Here is an 18749-nt window from a genome sequence, read left to right as displayed (position 1 = left end):
GATTAAGATGATGATGAAGTCATAACCAAGTTCCAGCAGTGGCTTGAGTTCTAGCACATATAGTGGTCATTACCGATTGGTTGAAGGCTGCTCCAATAGCTTCATAATTAACCCGAGGTCTACGCCCAGGAGGATGCAACAACTGGAAATGATTCCCAATGAAGAATGGCCTCCTTTCAAATATCGGTGGAACCCCATCAAGGATCTGTGAACCTTTCAAAGACCACTTAAACCTATTCAAAGACTCCTGGATAAAAACAGGCCATTAGTAACACCTCAAGGAGCCTTCAGTCCTTTTAAAGATCATTGAGTGACATTCAAGTATCATTGGAGGCTTTTTTTAAGGATCCATAGAGCTCATTGAATTCCCATGACCCTTAAAAGATCACTCAGACCCTCTAAGTCCTGTACAGATACGTGGTAGACCTTTAAGGACCCATGGGCCTGGGGATTATCGAGGAGTCTTGTTGTTTTAAAGGTCCCTTAAATGTCTCTAGAAGCTTGCTTAACCTCTTCAAGGGTCACTAGAACCCAAACAGAATCCATAGAACCAAACGGGCCGTTTGAATCCCCTCGCATACGTCTGGATCTCCTTCAAGGAACATTAAAACCTCCCATGGTCCCTGAAACACAGCAGTGAACATAAATCTTCCTTCTTTTTAGCTGCCGAGTCCTGACATCATCGACGCAGATCCCCTCGAGTGCGTCTCTATGGCGACGAGGGTGGCAACAGCAACACACACAAACAGAGAGACAGAAAGATGGATGAAAATCACCTCCGCATCACGTCTTCTTTCTGGGACTGACGGACTGCAGCCGAGCGGCCCCGAGGGCTCGGCGAGTCTGGAATCATCTGACAGGGCGTTTATAAAGCCCGACTCAAAGCCTCGCTAGCGACCTCCGGAGGCCGAGCGGCTCACTGCAACACACTGCGTGTGCTGTGCTGAGACAAGTGACAAATGACCTTCTCCGATACCGCTGCCTGCACAGCGTCCAGGGGTCCATTAGTTTACTGGAAGTCAAATAATGACGTAATAATCCTGTGACGTCACACACGATGTCGTAGAGTCGGTCGTCATCGAGCGTCCGGCGTTCAGAACAATTGATTGTTTGGGAAACATCGTCCCAGCTGTGATGTAACGAGTGAGAGATGACTCTTTGATTATCAGACAGACGCTGAGCAGTGATTTAAAGATCCGTGAACATCAGGCTTAAAGGAAATTTAACTTTAAATTAATATGGATGCAAAAATACTGTAATTTGTGGACTTTTTTTATGACTTAGATGCTGTTGGAATTTGTTATAAAACCAGCTGATATTTATTGTTTAAAGGATGCAAATGATGCAAAAACTGAGTCCAACAAACTTTTATGATTATTAAACATAAAACCTGATGAATACAGTTTAACTTCTCCCACTGAAGCTTTTAAAACTGTTTTCAGTCTCATTATTGAACTGTCTCTGGTTGGAAAAATCGATGGTTGCACATCGGCGTTGAGCGACGGCGGGTCGATGAGGGCGTGAATGGACTGATTGAATTCAGCGTTTTATACACAACAAGCTGGAAATCACCGGTCAGACGGACGTTTGCGCTGCGATGAAGCTTCATGCAGATGTTCAATTTTACTGTTGGTGGAGAAACAATAGCAGTTATTATAACAGCTCAGGCATTTTTGTAGATTTAGTGTCTGTCGCCTTTTGACGTAACTGTTCAGTCTCAAGAACACGACGTCGCGTTCAATAAGGTTTCTTCAAAAAACAAAAAAAACATTATTTCAGCATTAAATATCTTATTATATTATGATAAGATCCCTCAAAAACTCCAGAGGAGATAAAGATGATCTCCAGTCCAAAGAAAAGAGAAGCTCATAAACAAACCGAACGTGTTCAGTAGACTGTGTGTAATGTTTTATCCAACTTTGGAGCCTCTTAAAATTAAATGTCAGATTAAAAGCAGGATTCAGGTGTTTTGGTAGTTCAACCGCTTAAAACTTAACAACTAAATGTCCTACAATCAAAATTTTAAACTCGAAGTGTGTCGGCGAGATATGCTTAAAGTAACACAACTAAATTCTCCTGGTGCAGCGATACTGGATTACTTTTGCAAGAAGCATTAAAAGTTAAACTACTTTATAGTTGTATAAGTTGATGATCTGATTTGTATAAATAAATAAATGTAGTGAAGAGAAAGTTGAATATTTTCCTGTCTGACTTTCATGAGTCTGAATTAAAAGAGAATTTGATAACTCAAAATTCAGTGTGAAAAAAAGATCTTTTACACTTTAGTAAATTACTTTTCTGCACGTACTTTAATCTTCTCACCTCCATCACCCCCTCCTCCCCTCTGACTGACGTCACAGAGGTCCACCAATCACCTGCTGTGTTTATGCTGCAGCTCTTATAAACCGGGGCAGCCGGAGTTCTCACTGCATCAGTCCGTCCTGCCGGTAACGTGTCCTGTCCTCCACGCTGCTCACACTTTTTTAAAACTTTCTGAACCCAGAGTTCAGCCTTCCACTCAGCTCTCACTGTGTCCCGGTGTCTCTGTCGGACTGTCCCCCATCATGCGTCTCCAGCTCGTCCTGTGCGTAACGGCCCTGCTCGCCTCCTCCTGTCTGCTGGCCGAGGCGCGGATAGTCAAGCGCTTCGCCATCGGCTGCCCGGAGAAGTGCGACAAGTCCCAGTGCGCGCCGATCCCCGCGGACTGCCTGGCCGGCGACGTGCTGGACCGCTGCGACTGCTGTCCGGTGTGCGCGTCCGGCGACGGCGAGCAGTGCGGCGGCGTCGGGGACCGAGAGTGCGCCGAGGGGATGGAGTGCGTGGTGACCGACGGCGTGGAGGTGTCCGCCACCGTCAGGCAGAGGGGCAAGGCCGGCTTGTGCGCGTGCACGAACACCGATCCGGTGTGCGGCAGCGACGGCGTCTCTTACCGGAACGTCTGCGAGCTGAAGCGCGTCAGTAACCGGGCGTTGAAGCTGCAGCAGCCGCCGGTGATTTTCATCCAGAGGGGAGCCTGCGGGAAAGGTGAGAGTTGTGTGTGTGTGTGTGTGTGTGTGTGTGTGTGTGTGTGTGTGTGCGCGCGCGCACGCGCGGTTTGGATCTGAACTTGAGTGACCTCAGCAGCAGCCAACACATAGACTGAACTCTCTCGTCCATCTGTTGCATCTTTAGATTATTTAACCGGACAAACCATGAATGTATTTGGTATCTTACATCAGTTCCCAGTTTAACGTGTACTGATGGCTGGATTTAAATCAGAGTACAACATTTCTAGCTACATCTTACAACCATAAACTGGATATAAAAGAGTTCGTAGCTTCAGGTCTGTAAAATGGTTCTGATCCAGAAGTGTCTTCAGCTGCAATACCAGCGAGTGCCACTAGAGGTCGGCTCCAAAAAGCCTCCGGCTCCATAGACTCCCATTCAACTTCTCTCATCAAATCCAAAGTGAATAAAATGTGTCCATCAGTTATCTCGGTGTTGTTAGCTAAAGTCACTCCTTCTTCTTAGTTTTCTGGAGGTCCATCTGAAAATAATCCCTCATTCATTAGAAAAGAAGATTCAAGAAGACCTGTTTTTGGGGGGCGTGTCTGTTTGATTGACAGGCCTGTGGTGCAGTCAGGTTACAGCTATCAGTGGGCGGGACGTAGTATCGTCAGGTTTCCAACTGGACCTCGCTCTGAACCAGACTCTAAAACCAATGTTGTTTTTCCTTCTCTAAACAGTCTATCTTTCTCTCCATCTCACACACACACATTATGTGATCTTAACAGGTCTTAATATCTTGAAATGAGTCCAGGATGTCCTGAGGACCTGCCATGTGTTGCAAAAACAAACAAAGCTCCTCTGAGAGCGAGGCTGAGGCCGGAACACACACACACACACACACACACACACACACACACACACACACACACACACACACACACACACACACACACACACACACACAACCTGTGAAGCTCCAGCTGTGAACGCAACGACCTGCTGAGGCGGTTTGATTCAGAGTTCAGCGAGGTCAACGTCTCTTTCTTCTCTCCACCTTTTCTCCATCTTCCTCTTTCTTCTTCTACTTTTTCTTACACCTCCTCTTCTTCCCTCCGATCACATCATCTCTTCCTCCCCTCGTCTCCTCTCCCTCCATCTATAATCTGTTCAACCAAGAGGGAAGTTCGGGTTTTCTGGGTTGAAGAGGGAACAATCTGGAAGATGTCAGTGACACACTAACACGTTAAATCTGCGGTGATTCATCGTCTTGGACGTCGTTGGTCAATTGTGTAACTTCCTAAACAGACACAGATTTAGGTCAAACTGTTATTTAACCCAGATTCAAAGGGATCAAAATGGTTTTTTTTCCTTTTTATTACTGTTTTTCTTTTCTTTTTTTCTGCTTCCTGTGCAGACATGCGGGCTGTTTGTGAGATTAACAGGCTTGGATACGGCGTCAACAAAACACGGTCGCACCGTGACTCAACTCTTTCAGGAGCTCAGGAATTTTTTCTCCAAATGATACCCTAGAAAACAGCTATCATCTGATGGCACGTTGGAGCTGCAGTCAGCGTGCTTCAAAGCAAGAACGTATGCAAAATAAATAGGCAGTTTGGTGCAACTACACATCGCAGTCATGTTCCAGCACTGCTGATCGTCGTTTAGATGGATTTAATGATGTTGCTGAGACAAATCTTACTCAGAGAACAACAAATTAGCTTTTTTTAATCATTTTTATAAAGAATAATACTGATGGGATGCTGTAATTCTCTTGTTTTTCTTTGCAAGTGCCAAAACAGAAAACTGTGTTCTTGAAGCCTGATGGTCCGTAATGAAGATGTAAATATTTAAAAATGGTTCACGAAAACATTTCTTAACTCTTAAAGGGATCACTGTAGTTTTTATAGGAGTTTGCATTTTTGCAGGGATTAGTTTCTCTGGCGGATGAATCCACGTTTGGTGGTTTAGTAAGTACAATGCGTGTTTATGGTACTGAAGGAACATGTCAGCCAGTGTCTTTCAATGTCATTGAAGTTTTGGGATAAAATAGATATATCAGGCTTTAGATAGACACACAATAGGATTTGGATGTTAAACTGCAGCAGAACGTGTTTTGAAAACTCTCCTTGTTGGTGTGTTTAAGGACATGTGAGCAGTCAGCGTGGCCGTGACCCCTCCTGACCTCACTGTACTCGCTGGTGTTACCAACACCTGCAGCCCGTTCCAGCTCTGACTGACTTCATTCAGTTCACTTCAAAGCTGCAGCAGCTGGCAGACCCCTTAATCCTGCAGCCAAACACTCAGCGAGCCAAGAACACACACACACACACACACACACACACACACACACACACACACACACACACACACACACACACACACACACACACACACACACACACACACACAGATCAGTGTCCTCCAGATGGTCAGAGGCTGAAGCGAACATGAAGTGAACGCTCTCAACGAACTGCTGCTCGGTCTGAAACTCGTCTAAGATTTTGAAGTTCCCACATTTAACACTTTTACTGGTGTTTCATGGCAAAGCGTGTAATAAACCCACCCGTCCACTAGAGGGAAGCGTATCCATGTCACGCCTTTCCCTCGTTAGACGTATCAATGCTTTAGCAACACAAAACCATGCGGAAGTCGACGTGGTTAGGACTAAAAAACTTTGATTAGGGTGAAGGAAAAACTAAAGGAAAAGTTACAGTGAGGAAAATGTCGCCTCCAAGACTGATACCGTCGCCTTGGGTGGAAGTCCGTGACTAATGGTACCGAGCTGTCGGGCCTTTCTTCTTCGTCTCATTATGTCCGTTGAGTGACGTTTATCCCGCGACCTCCGCCAAGTAACTCAGGCTCCATCCTGGGCTGCTGACCAGCAATTTGTTATTGTTCATGTAAAAGAAGTTCAGTTGGTTTTGTGGAGCTCAGCTATGTGCATAAATGTAAAAAAAAAAAAAAAAAAGGTTGGAAAGCCCTGATGTAAACGGTTATATGTGAAGTTTGTTTCTTGCAAATAGGAGTTTGCATTTTTGGGGAGGACTATTTTCATTGGCGGATTAATCCACGTTTGGTGCTCTGGTGAGTGTTTCCTGCAAATACTTGAACCATGTGGGACTTCTTTTTATTTCTACATATTTGTGACATTTTGAAATATTGTTCTGTTTTGCAGCAGCTTCAGCAGCATCTGATTTTATAACTTATGATTTCGAGCCTTTCAGCTGATCGTTGAACTTTTTCTTTCATGTCAGTCGTTAAACAGTAAAATCTGTGTTTCATAAAAAATATGACTTTCTGAGGAGCAATTGTAAAAACTGTAACTGCATAAAATCACATCTTAATTACTTTTATAGAGCGCCGTGGGGTGAAAACGCTACCGAGGCTCCATTTGCACAGAACTAAACATTTATTATTTTAACTCTTAAAGAATGAAGTTTCATTTGCGAGGTCACGGGACAGAAGAGACAAGACGTGGAGGCGATTGCAGTGAAGAATGAGCTCGGGGATTCTACCGAGATAAGATCTGAAGTATGTGGAAGGAATCAGCTGAGAAACCGGACGCTGGGATTCTGCAGAGCTGAGAGCTGAGGACAAACAGAGACACGTCCTCACTGTGCTCTTAGGCATGAAAAATGAAAGCTGGAGTTTAGATTTAATAGATCACACCAAAGGTTGGAGTAAAATATTTGTAAAGTTTAAAGAATTTTCTATTTTCCAAAGTATGAGTTCCTTCCTTTGGTTTCAATCAACTCAAAGAACTTAAAATCAGCTGACATTTAGTAATTTCTCATTATTTGGTGTAAACTTGGAAGCAGACAACAGTTCCCAGTCTGTCATCTGTGGTGTGTTCAAGGACACTCTTTATACTTGTTGTTTTTTTGCGTCTCACAATGTCAATTTATGAAACTTAATACTTCTATTCCAATAGACTTGAAGTCAAATATTAAGCTTTTTACTCCAATACATTTGTCTAACAGATTTAGATACTAGATTTTTGTAAGATTACAATTTTTCATCTTTAGTGTCCCATTAAAACTGTGTATCTTCAGATTTGGTGATTTTGAATTAGAATTTTCGGAAGAGCACACAGACTAAATACAGCAGTGAGGGAAGGACAATGAGGGACAGGTGAAACTAGTCAGGGGTCGGGGCCAACAATCATACAAAGAGTAGGAAGTGAAACGAGACACACGCAGGTAGTTATTAATCTGAAAATCCAACAGGAACGTTTGATTGTTGTTTGGTTCTGTAACTACAACGTAAGATTAGAGCCTAACTAAACGGCCGCAGCCGACGTGATCTTTGCTTTTATTGTTTGATTGAATCTGTCGTATGTCAGTTCTTTAAATGCTGGGCATGCACAACTAATGCACATTTACAACCTTGTTTTTAATACATTAATTTGCCACCCACCATACGTGTTATTCACGTTTGAATCAGCACGGACTGCTCCTGCTTGGGTCGTAAACAAAACGTGGCTTTGTTTAATAGTGTCTTAATGTCTTGTCCTGCACGCTGCTTTGATTAAAAAAAACACGTGTTTCTGACACGGACAGATGGGGGGGGTCTGATAACTAGTCCGTGTGGCAGATGTTGCAGCACCGCTGGAGTCGAACCAAACGGAGGGTGTAGGGTGACCCGGTCAGAAACATCTTCACTTCGCTCTGTGGGTGTCTTTAGTGGCTCTGAGTCATTTCCTTTGTTTTATAAGCATCAGTGGGAGCAGCAGACCGGCTGCAGCTGCTCTCCTACCTACACCTCACATACTGCCCTCCACATCTGGACTCAGTTCATCACATCAGCCTTCAGATGAGGTCCGATAATTGGACGACGAGTGACGAATCTCTTTCAAATTACAAATTATGGCAACCTGGCAACACAAACCCACAACTTTCTCCTCCGTCTGTCTGCTTCAGCTGCTGCTGAGCAAAAATCCTTCTGACCGGTGTGTGTGTGTGTGTGTGTGTGTGTGTGTGTGCGTGCGTGCGTGCGTGACCTTGTGTGTTTTCCGTCCTTCAGGTCAGCAGAATCCCGACAGTCTTCGATTCAAGTACAACTTCATCGCTGATGTGGTGGAGAAGATCGCTCCTGCTGTGGTTCATATTGAACTGTACAGAAAGTAAGAAAAACAAACTCATTAAACGACCTTTACTGGGATTCATGGGATTCAAATTAAAAACGGGCATTCAAGTCAAGACATTAACTTTAATTACACGTTTTCATGCCGTGTATTTGTTGTGCTGAAGAAGCCGTATTGGATTTTATTTTTATTTAACAGCCAGTGTTGATGACTTTGCAGCCATGTTGGCTTCATCTGTTCCCGTCTGTGCTCAGGATGATATTTTCCAAGCGGGAGGTGGCCGTGGCCAGTGGCTCCGGGTTCGTTGTGTCCGAGGACGGCCTGATCGTCACCAACGCCCACGTGGTGGCCAATAAGCACCGAGTAAAGGTACGCAAAGCAGGAAACACATTCACGACATCTCAGTACACCGGCTGATGTTCGACTTCTTATGTTTCTAATTTATGTCAAATATTTAAGTCACTTTGACAGTAATAATTGCTGCAGATTAGATTCTCATACGGCACCAAGCATTATCAAATTAAACTGCAGCTTATCAGGGGCAGTGACGGCATTAGAGACCTTTCCTGTAATTATGACCTGATTAGCAGCAGCTGTGGCTCAGAGAGTTCAGTGTGTGTGTGTTCCACTGTTCCTGGTTCATCCTGTCCACCAATCACACGGCAGCTCTCTTCCTATTGGTGTTGAGGTGTATGTGACCAGGAGGCAAAGTAATATACAAGGTGGACATGCGTCATTGCCACACTAGAGAGAAATGGGACGATGGAACTGCTGTTTATGTTTACTGTGTTATGTTACCATGGATACAGTAAAAATGTGCTCATACTGTACGTTATCTTGTAGTTTCTTGTAACTACGAGACAGGAAGTCATAATTACACGATAAGATGTTTTTCTACTTTGAGGACACCGATCAGGATGATGTCCTTTTTTGTGTGTCCTCCAGGTGGAGCTGAAGAGCGGAGCCACGTTCGACGCCAAGATCAAGGACGTGGACGAGAAGGCCGACATCGCTCTGATCAAGATCGACGTGCCGGTGAGCAGCAGGAGCGTTGGAGAAACTCCTCGTTTTATCCTCCCTTCAATCTGATCTCCAAACGGGCTTCAAATTGTAGTTGTGGAAGAGGAAACGGGATCAATCAGGTCAACTCGAGAAACTAAAGCATCTTAACCAAGAGAAAAGAAACTAGAGCATAAAGAAAGGCTTTGAAATGTTTCTCAGTAATTTGCTAGAAGCATCATCATTTCTCATATTTTTTCTTCCATCTTTCTTTCCGTCTCTTTTTCTTTTCTCCTGTTCAGAACTGTGTCGTTCTGTTTTCAGATGAAACGTCCTCTGGTGTTTTCTCTCTTTATATTAACTCCTCTGCTTCTTCCCTCCACCTACTCTGCTTTTATGTTCCAAAACAAGCTGTCAAATTCTGTTATTTATTCCTTTTTTTTTGCAGCATATTCTTTTGGTGAACATTCCTTAAAAGGAAAATCTGGTTTTGATTTTTGGCTCGATGGGATTTTTTGAGGTGAGACGCCTGTTCAGCAAAATAATAGCTGAGTCATTAACGTGTGAATCTGCGGAGCAGGTCAGGAGACACAGGGACCGCTTTGATTTCCTCAGCTCTTTGTTTTGGTCCTTGGATGACTGGACGGCAGAGTTCGAGACAGGAAGTCAGGTTTTCCACAACATTTATGTGACGGAAAAACATTTGTAGAGTAAGACGGTGTGTGCGTCGTCCCGGTTCTGTCCAGACGTGTGGGCAGTGGGCGCTGCTGCATCCTGCACGAGGTCAGAAACACGGGAACGCTGCCAGTTCATAGGGAAACTTTAAGAAATGTTTCATCCCGTCAAATTTAGTCTGAGTTTGAGATCTCAGGACCGCCTGATCCGTTTCAGAGAACTTCTGTTTGTGACTGAATTAAGGGAAATCAAGTCCAGCTGTGCTTCTGAAAGCAGACTGAGTGCATCATGAAACTCTGGATTCACTTTTTACAATATTAAAAACACACAAAATGTTCAAACTTTTTGACCATTTGAAGTTATGAAACATAGATGTTGAATTAATCTTTTGAAAAGTTCATCCTGTCGTGTGGACGTGTGGTTGAGTTGAACAAAGCTGCATTTGTGTTTCATCACAAAATGCATCGTATTATATTTTCATTCTTTTCAAATTACAAAAATACAAGAAAAACTTAAAAACAAGATCTAAAAGAAAAGTGTCAAATTAAAATAAGAATTTTCGCCCAGTTTAACTGAAGTTTGTGTCCCACCGATTACCATCAGTTTTATTTCCTTTCTTTTTGCTCTTAGTGTTTTATAATCTTTTAATTTTCAGATGAACTCATGTTGACGGTGTTTAAAGGCTTCCAGGTGCTCAGAGCAGACGAAGCAGTCCGACGTGTAGCTGCACGTTCAGCACCGATAACCTTCTGCTTCATAACTATCAGAGGAGGTTTTATGAAGACAGAGAGGTTTTGTTCACATCGCCGGCCTTCATCCTCATAAGCCAAACATCTTGTCATGTTTAGATTACAGATTGACAGAAGAAAGAGGATATCTCAGTCAGACAGTAGGTAGGGTATTTTATAAGTGATATATGATATGAGCATGATGGAATACCAAACGTTAGAAACTAGGTGGGGAACGCATCATATAGCAGCTGCAGGGCAGATATCTCCTCCTGGACTTGCTGGAGACCAAAAACAAAGCTGAAAGGAGAGCGATTAATGGAAAGAAAAACATTAAAAGAGATGCAGAACGTTCTGCTGAGTGGACAGAAACAAAGAGACACGCCGGCGTCCCGTGTGTTGACCTGCCGAGGCGGTTCATCCTGAGAGCGTGTGCAGACATGATCTTTTTAATCTTGATTTATTCGGTGAAGCCCCGCGGCGATATTCCACCTCCATCCAGCGCTGATCGTTTTCCATGACACGTGTCCACGAGCCGCTGGTGGAAAAAACCCCGATCCGATCAGCTGCTGCCGGGCCGGGACGTGTGAAGGCCAACGGCTGCATCTGATGTACACGGCAGCCACCAACACGGCGCTGCTGCTGCTGATATGAAGGAGTTCATTTCTTCCAAAGAGATCCGGCGATAATCCTCGCTTGAGTTCTCCGGTGTTAGTTCTCCTTTCTCCGGCTCTATCCCCTCCGTAAATTCCTCAGAGTTGGCAGACCTCGGCTCTGTTTGTTTAAGCCGGCGTGGGAGACGGAGAGACAGAAAGGAGGAGGAGAGCATTTTGTTTCTAACAGCAGAGAGTGTGATCGCTGTCGGAGAAAGCTCGGCTGAATCTGGTCTCCTGGAAGGAGCGGTGAGCCCTGGAACCACATGGTTCATACTCAAACCACACGATCCCGGGAGAACTCGGATACCTTCAAGTTCGGCACAAACGTTCTCTTGGACTCAACGAGGAACCGATTTGATTTTGGTGGTCAAAGGTCAAACATCAAGGTCACTGTGACCTCGTGTCCTTCCCGTCCGTCGGTCCCGTTCTCTTTAACACGACGTCTCACAGAAGGGAATCGTGTTCGCTGTGATCTGAACTCAAAGAAATTCAGACTCTGATTATGACCAGATTTCACAACAATAGGCTTAAAATGGTGAATCATAAAAGTCTGCAGCTTCTTTTCAGCTGAGCCGTTTCAAAACTTCACTACATGTAATACAAGAGTCTGGACGGGTTCTGGACGGGTTCTGAATGGGTTCTGAATGGGTTCTGAATGGGTTCTGAATGTCTGTTTATGCTTCACGGTGACACAGGAGGGAGTTTGTGTGATTTCTTTGGACCGGCCACGTTTCTCTTCATTGCATAAGTCCGTCTGGGAATGAGTTTTTTTTAGACATGCAGGGACTCTGTTTAGTTTTATTTTAGGACAAACTGATGAACACAAAACATTTACAGGGAAAAAGAAAATTGAATTTATTTGATTAAATTAAATTTGCTGCAGCTTCCAACAGTCTGAAGACGAGTTTTTAAATGGTGATTTTTAATCATCTTGTTTTAAAGCTCCACATTTTATTTTGCTTCTTCACTTGATTCATCCTGACCGCAGGACATACACACACACACACACATACACACACACACACACTCTCTCTCTCTCTCTCTCTCTCTCTCTCTCTCTCTCTCTCTCTCTCTCTCTGTCATGTCGGTCGTGTACAGATGTGTCGAACATACCTGTGGCTTTTTCCTGTCTGTCAATCAAACTCAGCAGCAGAGACACAAAGTTTTATTGCTCTTAAACACGTCTGGCTGCATCTGTGTCTGTGCTGTCAACTCCTTTTCTGCTACGTCTCATCTGTCCTTCACTCCTTTTCACACACACACACCCCCCCCCCCCCACACACACACACACACACACACTCCAAACTCTCGTACTAAACCTCACTGAAAGTGGGTCAGAGTCTTTAGGCTTGTTACTTAACAGAGGAAATGGGCAACACGTGTGTCTGTCAGCAGCAGGGAAACACACACACACACACACACACACACACACACACACACACACACACACACAGTCACACACAGACAGTCACACACACACACACACACACACACACACGCTGACAGACAAGCAGACGTTTGTCATGCTCGCTGGAGTGGCGCTGATGAAACCTGGGTCCGAACATCTCGGCTGCTCCGTGTCTCAGTTTTTCTGGGCTGAAGTAGGTCAGTAGGACGGCGAGCAGCCGGCGGTTCACGGAGGGTCGCTGCGGCCGCGGAGGGGGGCGGAGCCAAAGCGTCGTCAGATTTAACTGGACTCCGAGGAGCGAGTCCCAAAAGGAAAACCACAGTACTGCAACAAAAAGCACTTTGTCGTCAGTCATAGAAGAGAAGTTTGTAGAACTGCTGGCGGACGGCATCGAGCTGCAGAGGTCAGACGGTACGAGAGTGACAGCGAAGCTGTTTCCAGACAGAAACATGTTGCTGCAGCTGCTTATTTTAGGAAAATTACATCTTGTTTTCTCACCACAAAAAAAAATATCTCGTCAAATACAAAATGCACTCTTTCATCAAACTTGTTTTTTAGGGCTTGATTTGTCTTAATGAGTTATTTAATCTATTTTTAACATCACGCTGACAACTGCAACTGTAATAATCTAATAATAATAAATCTGATGGATTTCTACGAACGTGTCCAGCAGGACCTGTTCTACACTTTTGTTAAAGTCTTAGCAATTTGTTGGTGTGAATCAATTGAAGGGAAAAGAAACGACAACAAGGGAACAGAAAAGGAAACAATTCAGTAATTTAAGGACGAGTTTTGGTGGATTTCATGAAAGAAAACCAGCAAACAGAGCAGATTGTTGTGAATATGAATATCAGAAGTAAATGAATTGCATTGGTGAAAAGATAAGCTGTGTTTAATTTACTAAACTGGTGTCTAAACTTCCCTCCCTCGTCTCCCTCTGTCTCCCTCTGTCTCCCTCTGTCTCCGGTGTGAGCAGACCAAGCTGCCGGTTCTGCTCCTCGGCCGCTCCGCCGACCTGCGACCCGGCGAGTTCGTGGTCGCCATTGGCAGCCCGTTCTCCCTGCAGAACACCGTCACCACCGGCATCGTCAGCACCACCCAGCGGGGGGGCAAGGAGCTGGGCCTCCGCAACTCCGACATGGACTACATCCAGACGGACGCCATCATCAACGTGAGTGATGGCGCCGACGGGGAGGGGGCGGGGCCTGACGCTCCAAAGTCTATTTATGATAAATCCTGTGTGTGTTTGAGTGCATTCAGTGTTTATGCCGCTGACCCCTGATTGGTCAACATCTTTCGCATCGATCTGCTGATTGGCCTCAAATAGCAAATTATGGCAAATTCATTTATTAAATGTCTCTATTTAGGGATTATTTAAATAGAAATAGGTGTGATTCTTAAATAAATAAAAGCCACAATAGTTTTCTTTGCTTTTTACATTCTCTGTTTTTTGTTTTTTTCTTGCAGTACGGCAACTCAGGAGGACCACTAGTCAACCTGGTAAGTGAAGCAGAACTTGCAGGAAACACGAGCTGGATTTCAAAATAAGATGTTTGAAATGTGTCTGTTGTAGGTATGAAGGAGTTTATTACAAAGTTATATTCATATTGTGCAGCTGTTGTCAAGGACTTTCAGATTTCAGTAAAAACGCAGTTTGAAGCCTCTTTTTTGTATCATAGATGTAAAATGTGCTCATTAACTAATCAGATGTTATTATTAAGATTTTAAACATAGCTAAGATGATTAATAATCTGGGTTTATTTTCCGTATTACTTGGACCGCATCCCTCTGCTACAAAGCAGAGATTCACGTAAGCTCATATAAACAAACACAGCGGACCGTAAAGTCCTTATTAGGGAGCGTAAATAAAGAGCTGAGGTCATGCTGGCGGTCGTTGGCGGTCCACAGCTGACTCCGATTAAAAGTCTGTTACCGAACAATGTGGCGTCAGAAAAACGCTGTTTAACAAGCTGCATGTGGAAGTCTGACTTTTACTGCAGGGCGATGGTCAATTCGTGTGTGTGTGTGTGTGTGTGTGTGTGTGTGTGTGTGTGTGTGTGTGTGTGTGTGTGTGTGTGTGTGTGTGTGTGTGTGTGTGTGTGTGTGTGTGTGTGTGTGTGTGTGTCTACAGGACGGCGAGGTGATCGGCATCAACACTCTGAAGGTCACGGCAGGAATCTCCTTCGCCATCCCGTCAGATAAGATCCGACAGTTCCTGGCAGAGTCGCACGACAGACAGGCCAAAGGTCGGACGGCTGTTTATCACCGGGTTCATGTCAGAGGGGGAGACGGGAGGGACGGGGGTAGACGGGGACACAGAGAGGAGGACAGCATGCAGTGAAGCATTATTTATGTCTCTCGTTGTAACGCAGGACATCTTTCAGTTTTCATGTCAGTAACAGTGACGGTTTATTTTTAGTATTTTCCAGCTGAATTACAGGAAACTTTCCTCATAGTTTCCTCACATTAACTCTTATTTATTTCCAAAAAAAAGGAACCGAGCAATTTGTTCCTAATTAGAGAGGAAATCTGTTGTAAAGTTCCTGCTGTTTCAGATTCATGGCAAAAAAAATGATGTTTGTTTTCCAGGAAAGAAAAAACAACCAATGTTTCATTTTTCAGAATTAAATCTTTACACAGATGATATTTCTCAAAAGATGCTTTTCTGTGTTTTTCCTGTCGACTTGAATGATAAAAAGATAAAGAGAGTCGATGATGAAGATGATGAAGGCAGCGAGTGAACCGTACGTCTTTATGTTTCTGCAGGTAAAACGTCCCCGAAGAAGAAATACATCGGAGTCCGGATGATGAGTCTCACTCCGACGTGAGTTCCTGTTTCCCTTCAAACGTTTGTGTTCCAATCGGTTAACGTTCAGATGCCGTTATCAGACTCCGCCCACTCCGTCCCGATCTGAATGTCGAGACCATGAATTTGTTTCTTGGTCTCTGAGATCAGATCGTCTCCAGCGGATGTGTTTCAGCCTCGGCGTTGACGCGTGTCGATACGACGGCGTGAGCTCAGCTGCCAGATGAGCAGCTCGTGCAGGAATGTAAGTCGACCCGCGCCTCGTCATCGGGCTTCGGGTCAGAGCGACGCCCTCGCCGAGGAAGGAAACGCCCTGAAAACACCACAACAAGCTGCACCGTAGGAACACCGGAGCGTGTGTTTCACAGTCGTCCTCCACCGACGCTATCAGACCGTGAAAAAGCCAGAAACACATTCAGTATGATAAATGGAGTTCGCCAAAAAGTACCAGGATGTTCGACCGCATCCGGTCAGCGTGCTGCTCTGGATGTTCTGACCCACAATCCTCTGCAGCGGGAGATACGTCACATCCACTGAGCCGCGGAGAGAGTTGATGGCGCTGAAGCTGTGTAGCTCTCGTTTTCACTTTCACTTCAAATGTCGCGTTACAGATGGCGACAGATACGACCGAGAGGGTCAAAGGTCAAGGTGCTTCTTATTTTGAATGACACAGTTGGATACGTACCGCATGTTTCAGATCTCAACCTCACACTGTTTTATCATTTAGTTCCCATTTGTCTGTTTAGAGACTAAATGTCTTTTTTGTGGCGTCACCTCATGAAAAAACGTGATATTTCCATCATATTTGCAGTAATTATTTGTTGGTATTTTGTTTCCTTGACGAAGCCACATTTCACTTATTTAGACTGAAACAATACATCGTTCTGATTTTAGACATTTGGCTCCAAAACAAGGGCGGAGTCTAACAATGAACAGGTAACCACGGAGCTCCGTGGACCAATCAGCTGCAGGATGCTTCGTGTCGACTGTCTGACTCGTCGAGTCGAATAGCATCGAACTAAAGCTCACGTTTTGTCCGTTTCTTTCCTCTCGGGTCGCCTCAGGCTGGCGAAGGAGCTGAAGGAGCGGCAGTCCGACTTCCCCGACGTCACCTCGGGGGCGTACGTCATCGAGGTCATCAGCCGGACTCCGGCCGAGGCGTGAGTGTCTCATCGCTTCTCACTTCATCCGACGTTCAAACAAATCAACTTGTATTTTCACAGCAGGTTAAAAGAATCTTTTAAAGCAGATAGAAAATCTCCGTCTGGCCGCGTTCAGCTTCTCTGTTCTGTCCGAGGAAAGATTTCAAACAAACCGCAGCGTCCCACCTGAGAAAACAGCCGACTCAGCGTGTTTTCTTGTTTCTCGGTGGGTTCGTGAGCGTCTGATCTCTCTGAAGGGACGTCTAAGCTGTGGATGTTTTAAAGCTGGCAGCAGGAGTCTGAATGTTTTCCCACCCAGACTCCGACAGACCGCTTCAGTCACGGTCGAACACGTTCGGATTTCTTCTTTGGCGTCGCGTCAGCTGGCGAAAGAGGAACCGCGGCGTTTAAAGAAGTGAAAGAGACGACTTTAAGGTCGCTTCACTGAAACACCGAACAGCTGGGAAGCACTCAGAGGACAGACGTGCATCAGCTCTGACTTTATTACAACATTTATTAGTTTAATCTGAAGGAAACTGGGGTTTGAGGTTTGGACTTCTTGTGGGCTCGTTGACACCTTGAGAGTCGTTCAGGTGGGACCACCTGCGGCTCCTTAAGGTCCTAATGGGTCGTAAACAGGAAGTTAAAAGAAGCCGCTCTGACGGGAACGTTACGAAACATGACAAAAACACTGAACTTAAAGCTCCTGTTAACTTAGTTCAAGACTTGGTTTAATCATCTGTAAATCTTTAACGTTAAATATTCACGACTACTTATTCAACACATCAAAAGTTTAGATGAACATCCTTCAGAGAGCAAAGAGTGTTCAGTGTTTCATAAAAATAGAAAAAAGTGTTCACATCAGAACCAAACATTTCGAGTAAGTCCTTGGGAGACTTTCTACTAAAGATGATATTGATTGTCTCTGACAGAGCCGGCCTGCAGGAGAGCGACGTCATCATCAGCATCAACGGCGAGCGGATCACCTCGGCCAGCGACGTCAGCGCCGCCATCCGGCGGGACACCACGCTGCGGATGCTGGTGAGACGAGGCAACGAGGACGTCCTGCTCACCGTCGTCCCCGAGGAGATCGAGCCTTGACCTCCGGTCCACGACGTCCTCGACCGGTCGACCGACGCCGAGCCGGCTCTCCAACCAACCAATCACGAACACTTCAAAAACCAACCAACCAATAGGGGGGCGTGTGTGTGTCGGGGGGCCACGCCCAGAACTTGTAATTATTCCTCTTTCCTTTTATAACGCTCACACACACCTTCGATTCTCTGGGAGCTGCAGCTTCAACCTGTCGTCTCGTATTAGTTTGATTTCTTCTTCGTGTACTTTCCTCCGTCGACGACCTTTTTATATCCGACTAACGCCGTCCTCGACGCATCAAAGAGCTTCCTGCAGGTTTCCGTAGTCTCACCGGGTACTGTACGTCCTCCAGGGAATATTTGGGAATATTGTTTTATTTTTTGTTTGTTTGTCTGTGTTTGACGACAATGTTTTCAGAAAAGGGAATAAAACTATTTTTAAAAAAAAGCTGTCTTTATAAACCATTTTCGCTCATCAAAACCGTCTTGAGTTTAGAGTATACAGTATAGCGTATACAGTATAGAGTCTATAGTATACAGTATATATATATATATATATATATAACAGGGCGATGCGGCTACGTTTGATGTTTGTCCGTGACACAGGAAGTTGATGTTCAAGGTCAAACAATGCTCCAACCTCATGAAACTCGCGTCAGGCACCAACTTTCATGAGTTTTTGAAGATGTTAAAGCCGCCAAATAAAGTAAATTTTTTAAGAAGAATAAAGAACGAGCTGGAGAAAAATATTTAAACTGCAAGCGGGAATATGCCAACCCTCGCGTGCTGCACGTCGGGGAGCCGGTGGCCCGAACCGCTGGATCCCCGAACCGCTGGATCCCCGAACCGCTGGATCCCCGACCTGCAGCACGCGAGGGCAAAGGATCATTTTTCCTTGATAAGTTCCTTTGACAAATATCAATTAACTGCTTTTGGTTTTATGCAGATAGTTCATGTGTTTTATTTCACAAAACCAAAGAATCTCATTACGAATAACTTCTCAGTCTCATATGATAATTTGGTGTTTTGTACATATTGGACAACGTGGTATCACGACACCCATCAATCCACAGCATCACCTGAAACACCACTCCAAATAAATGCTTCTTTTTCGACCTGAAACCATCAACAGATTTACAGAAAATGAATCAGCAACTAGTTCAACAACCA

At 44.7% G+C, this 18749-nt stretch overlaps 1 protein-coding gene across 1 annotated transcript; it reads left to right on the top strand.

Annotated features, from left to right (window-relative positions):
• Positions 1–2225: 2225 nt before the first annotated feature.
• htra1b (HtrA serine peptidase 1b) lies at positions 2226–18027 on the top strand. The gene is made up of 10 exons (XM_069717551.1): positions 2226–3024; positions 8011–8110; positions 8326–8440; positions 9017–9106; positions 13514–13708; positions 14005–14037; positions 14669–14783; positions 15304–15361; positions 16408–16503; positions 17418–18027. Exons 1-10 carry the CDS (start codon positions 2565–2567, stop codon positions 17584–17586), a joined length of 1431 nt encoding a protein of 476 aa, XP_069573652.1. The 5' UTR covers positions 2226–2564; the 3' UTR covers positions 17587–18027.
• Positions 18028–18749: the final 722 nt, after the last annotated feature.

Source organism: Brachyistius frenatus, unplaced genomic scaffold, assembly GCF_029030835.1.
Source record: "Brachyistius frenatus isolate BFR_SWC_R1_liver_20210118 unplaced genomic scaffold, ASM2903083v1 Contig_177, whole genome shotgun sequence".
Lineage (NCBI taxonomy): Eukaryota > Metazoa > Chordata > Actinopteri > Embiotocidae > Brachyistius > Brachyistius frenatus.
The sequence above is the reverse complement of the archived record's forward strand: the minus strand, read 5'-3'. Positions and strand labels throughout refer to the sequence as shown.

What these genes read in the sequence shown, in the direction of transcription:
- htra1b (XM_069717551.1), top strand. Translation starts at nt 2,565, where the DNA reads ATGCGTCTCCAGCTCGTCCTGTGCGTAACGGCCCTGCTCGCCTCCTCC. An exon ending in CATATTGAACTGTACAGAAA is followed by an intron (nt 8,111 to 8,325) that starts GTAAGAAAAACA and finishes GTCTGTGCTCAG; the next exon opens with GATGATATTTTCCAAGCGGG. An exon ending in AGCCGGACTCCGGCCGAGGC is followed by an intron (nt 16,504 to 17,417) that starts GTGAGTGTCTCA and finishes TGTCTCTGACAG; the next exon opens with AGCCGGCCTGCAGGAGAGCG.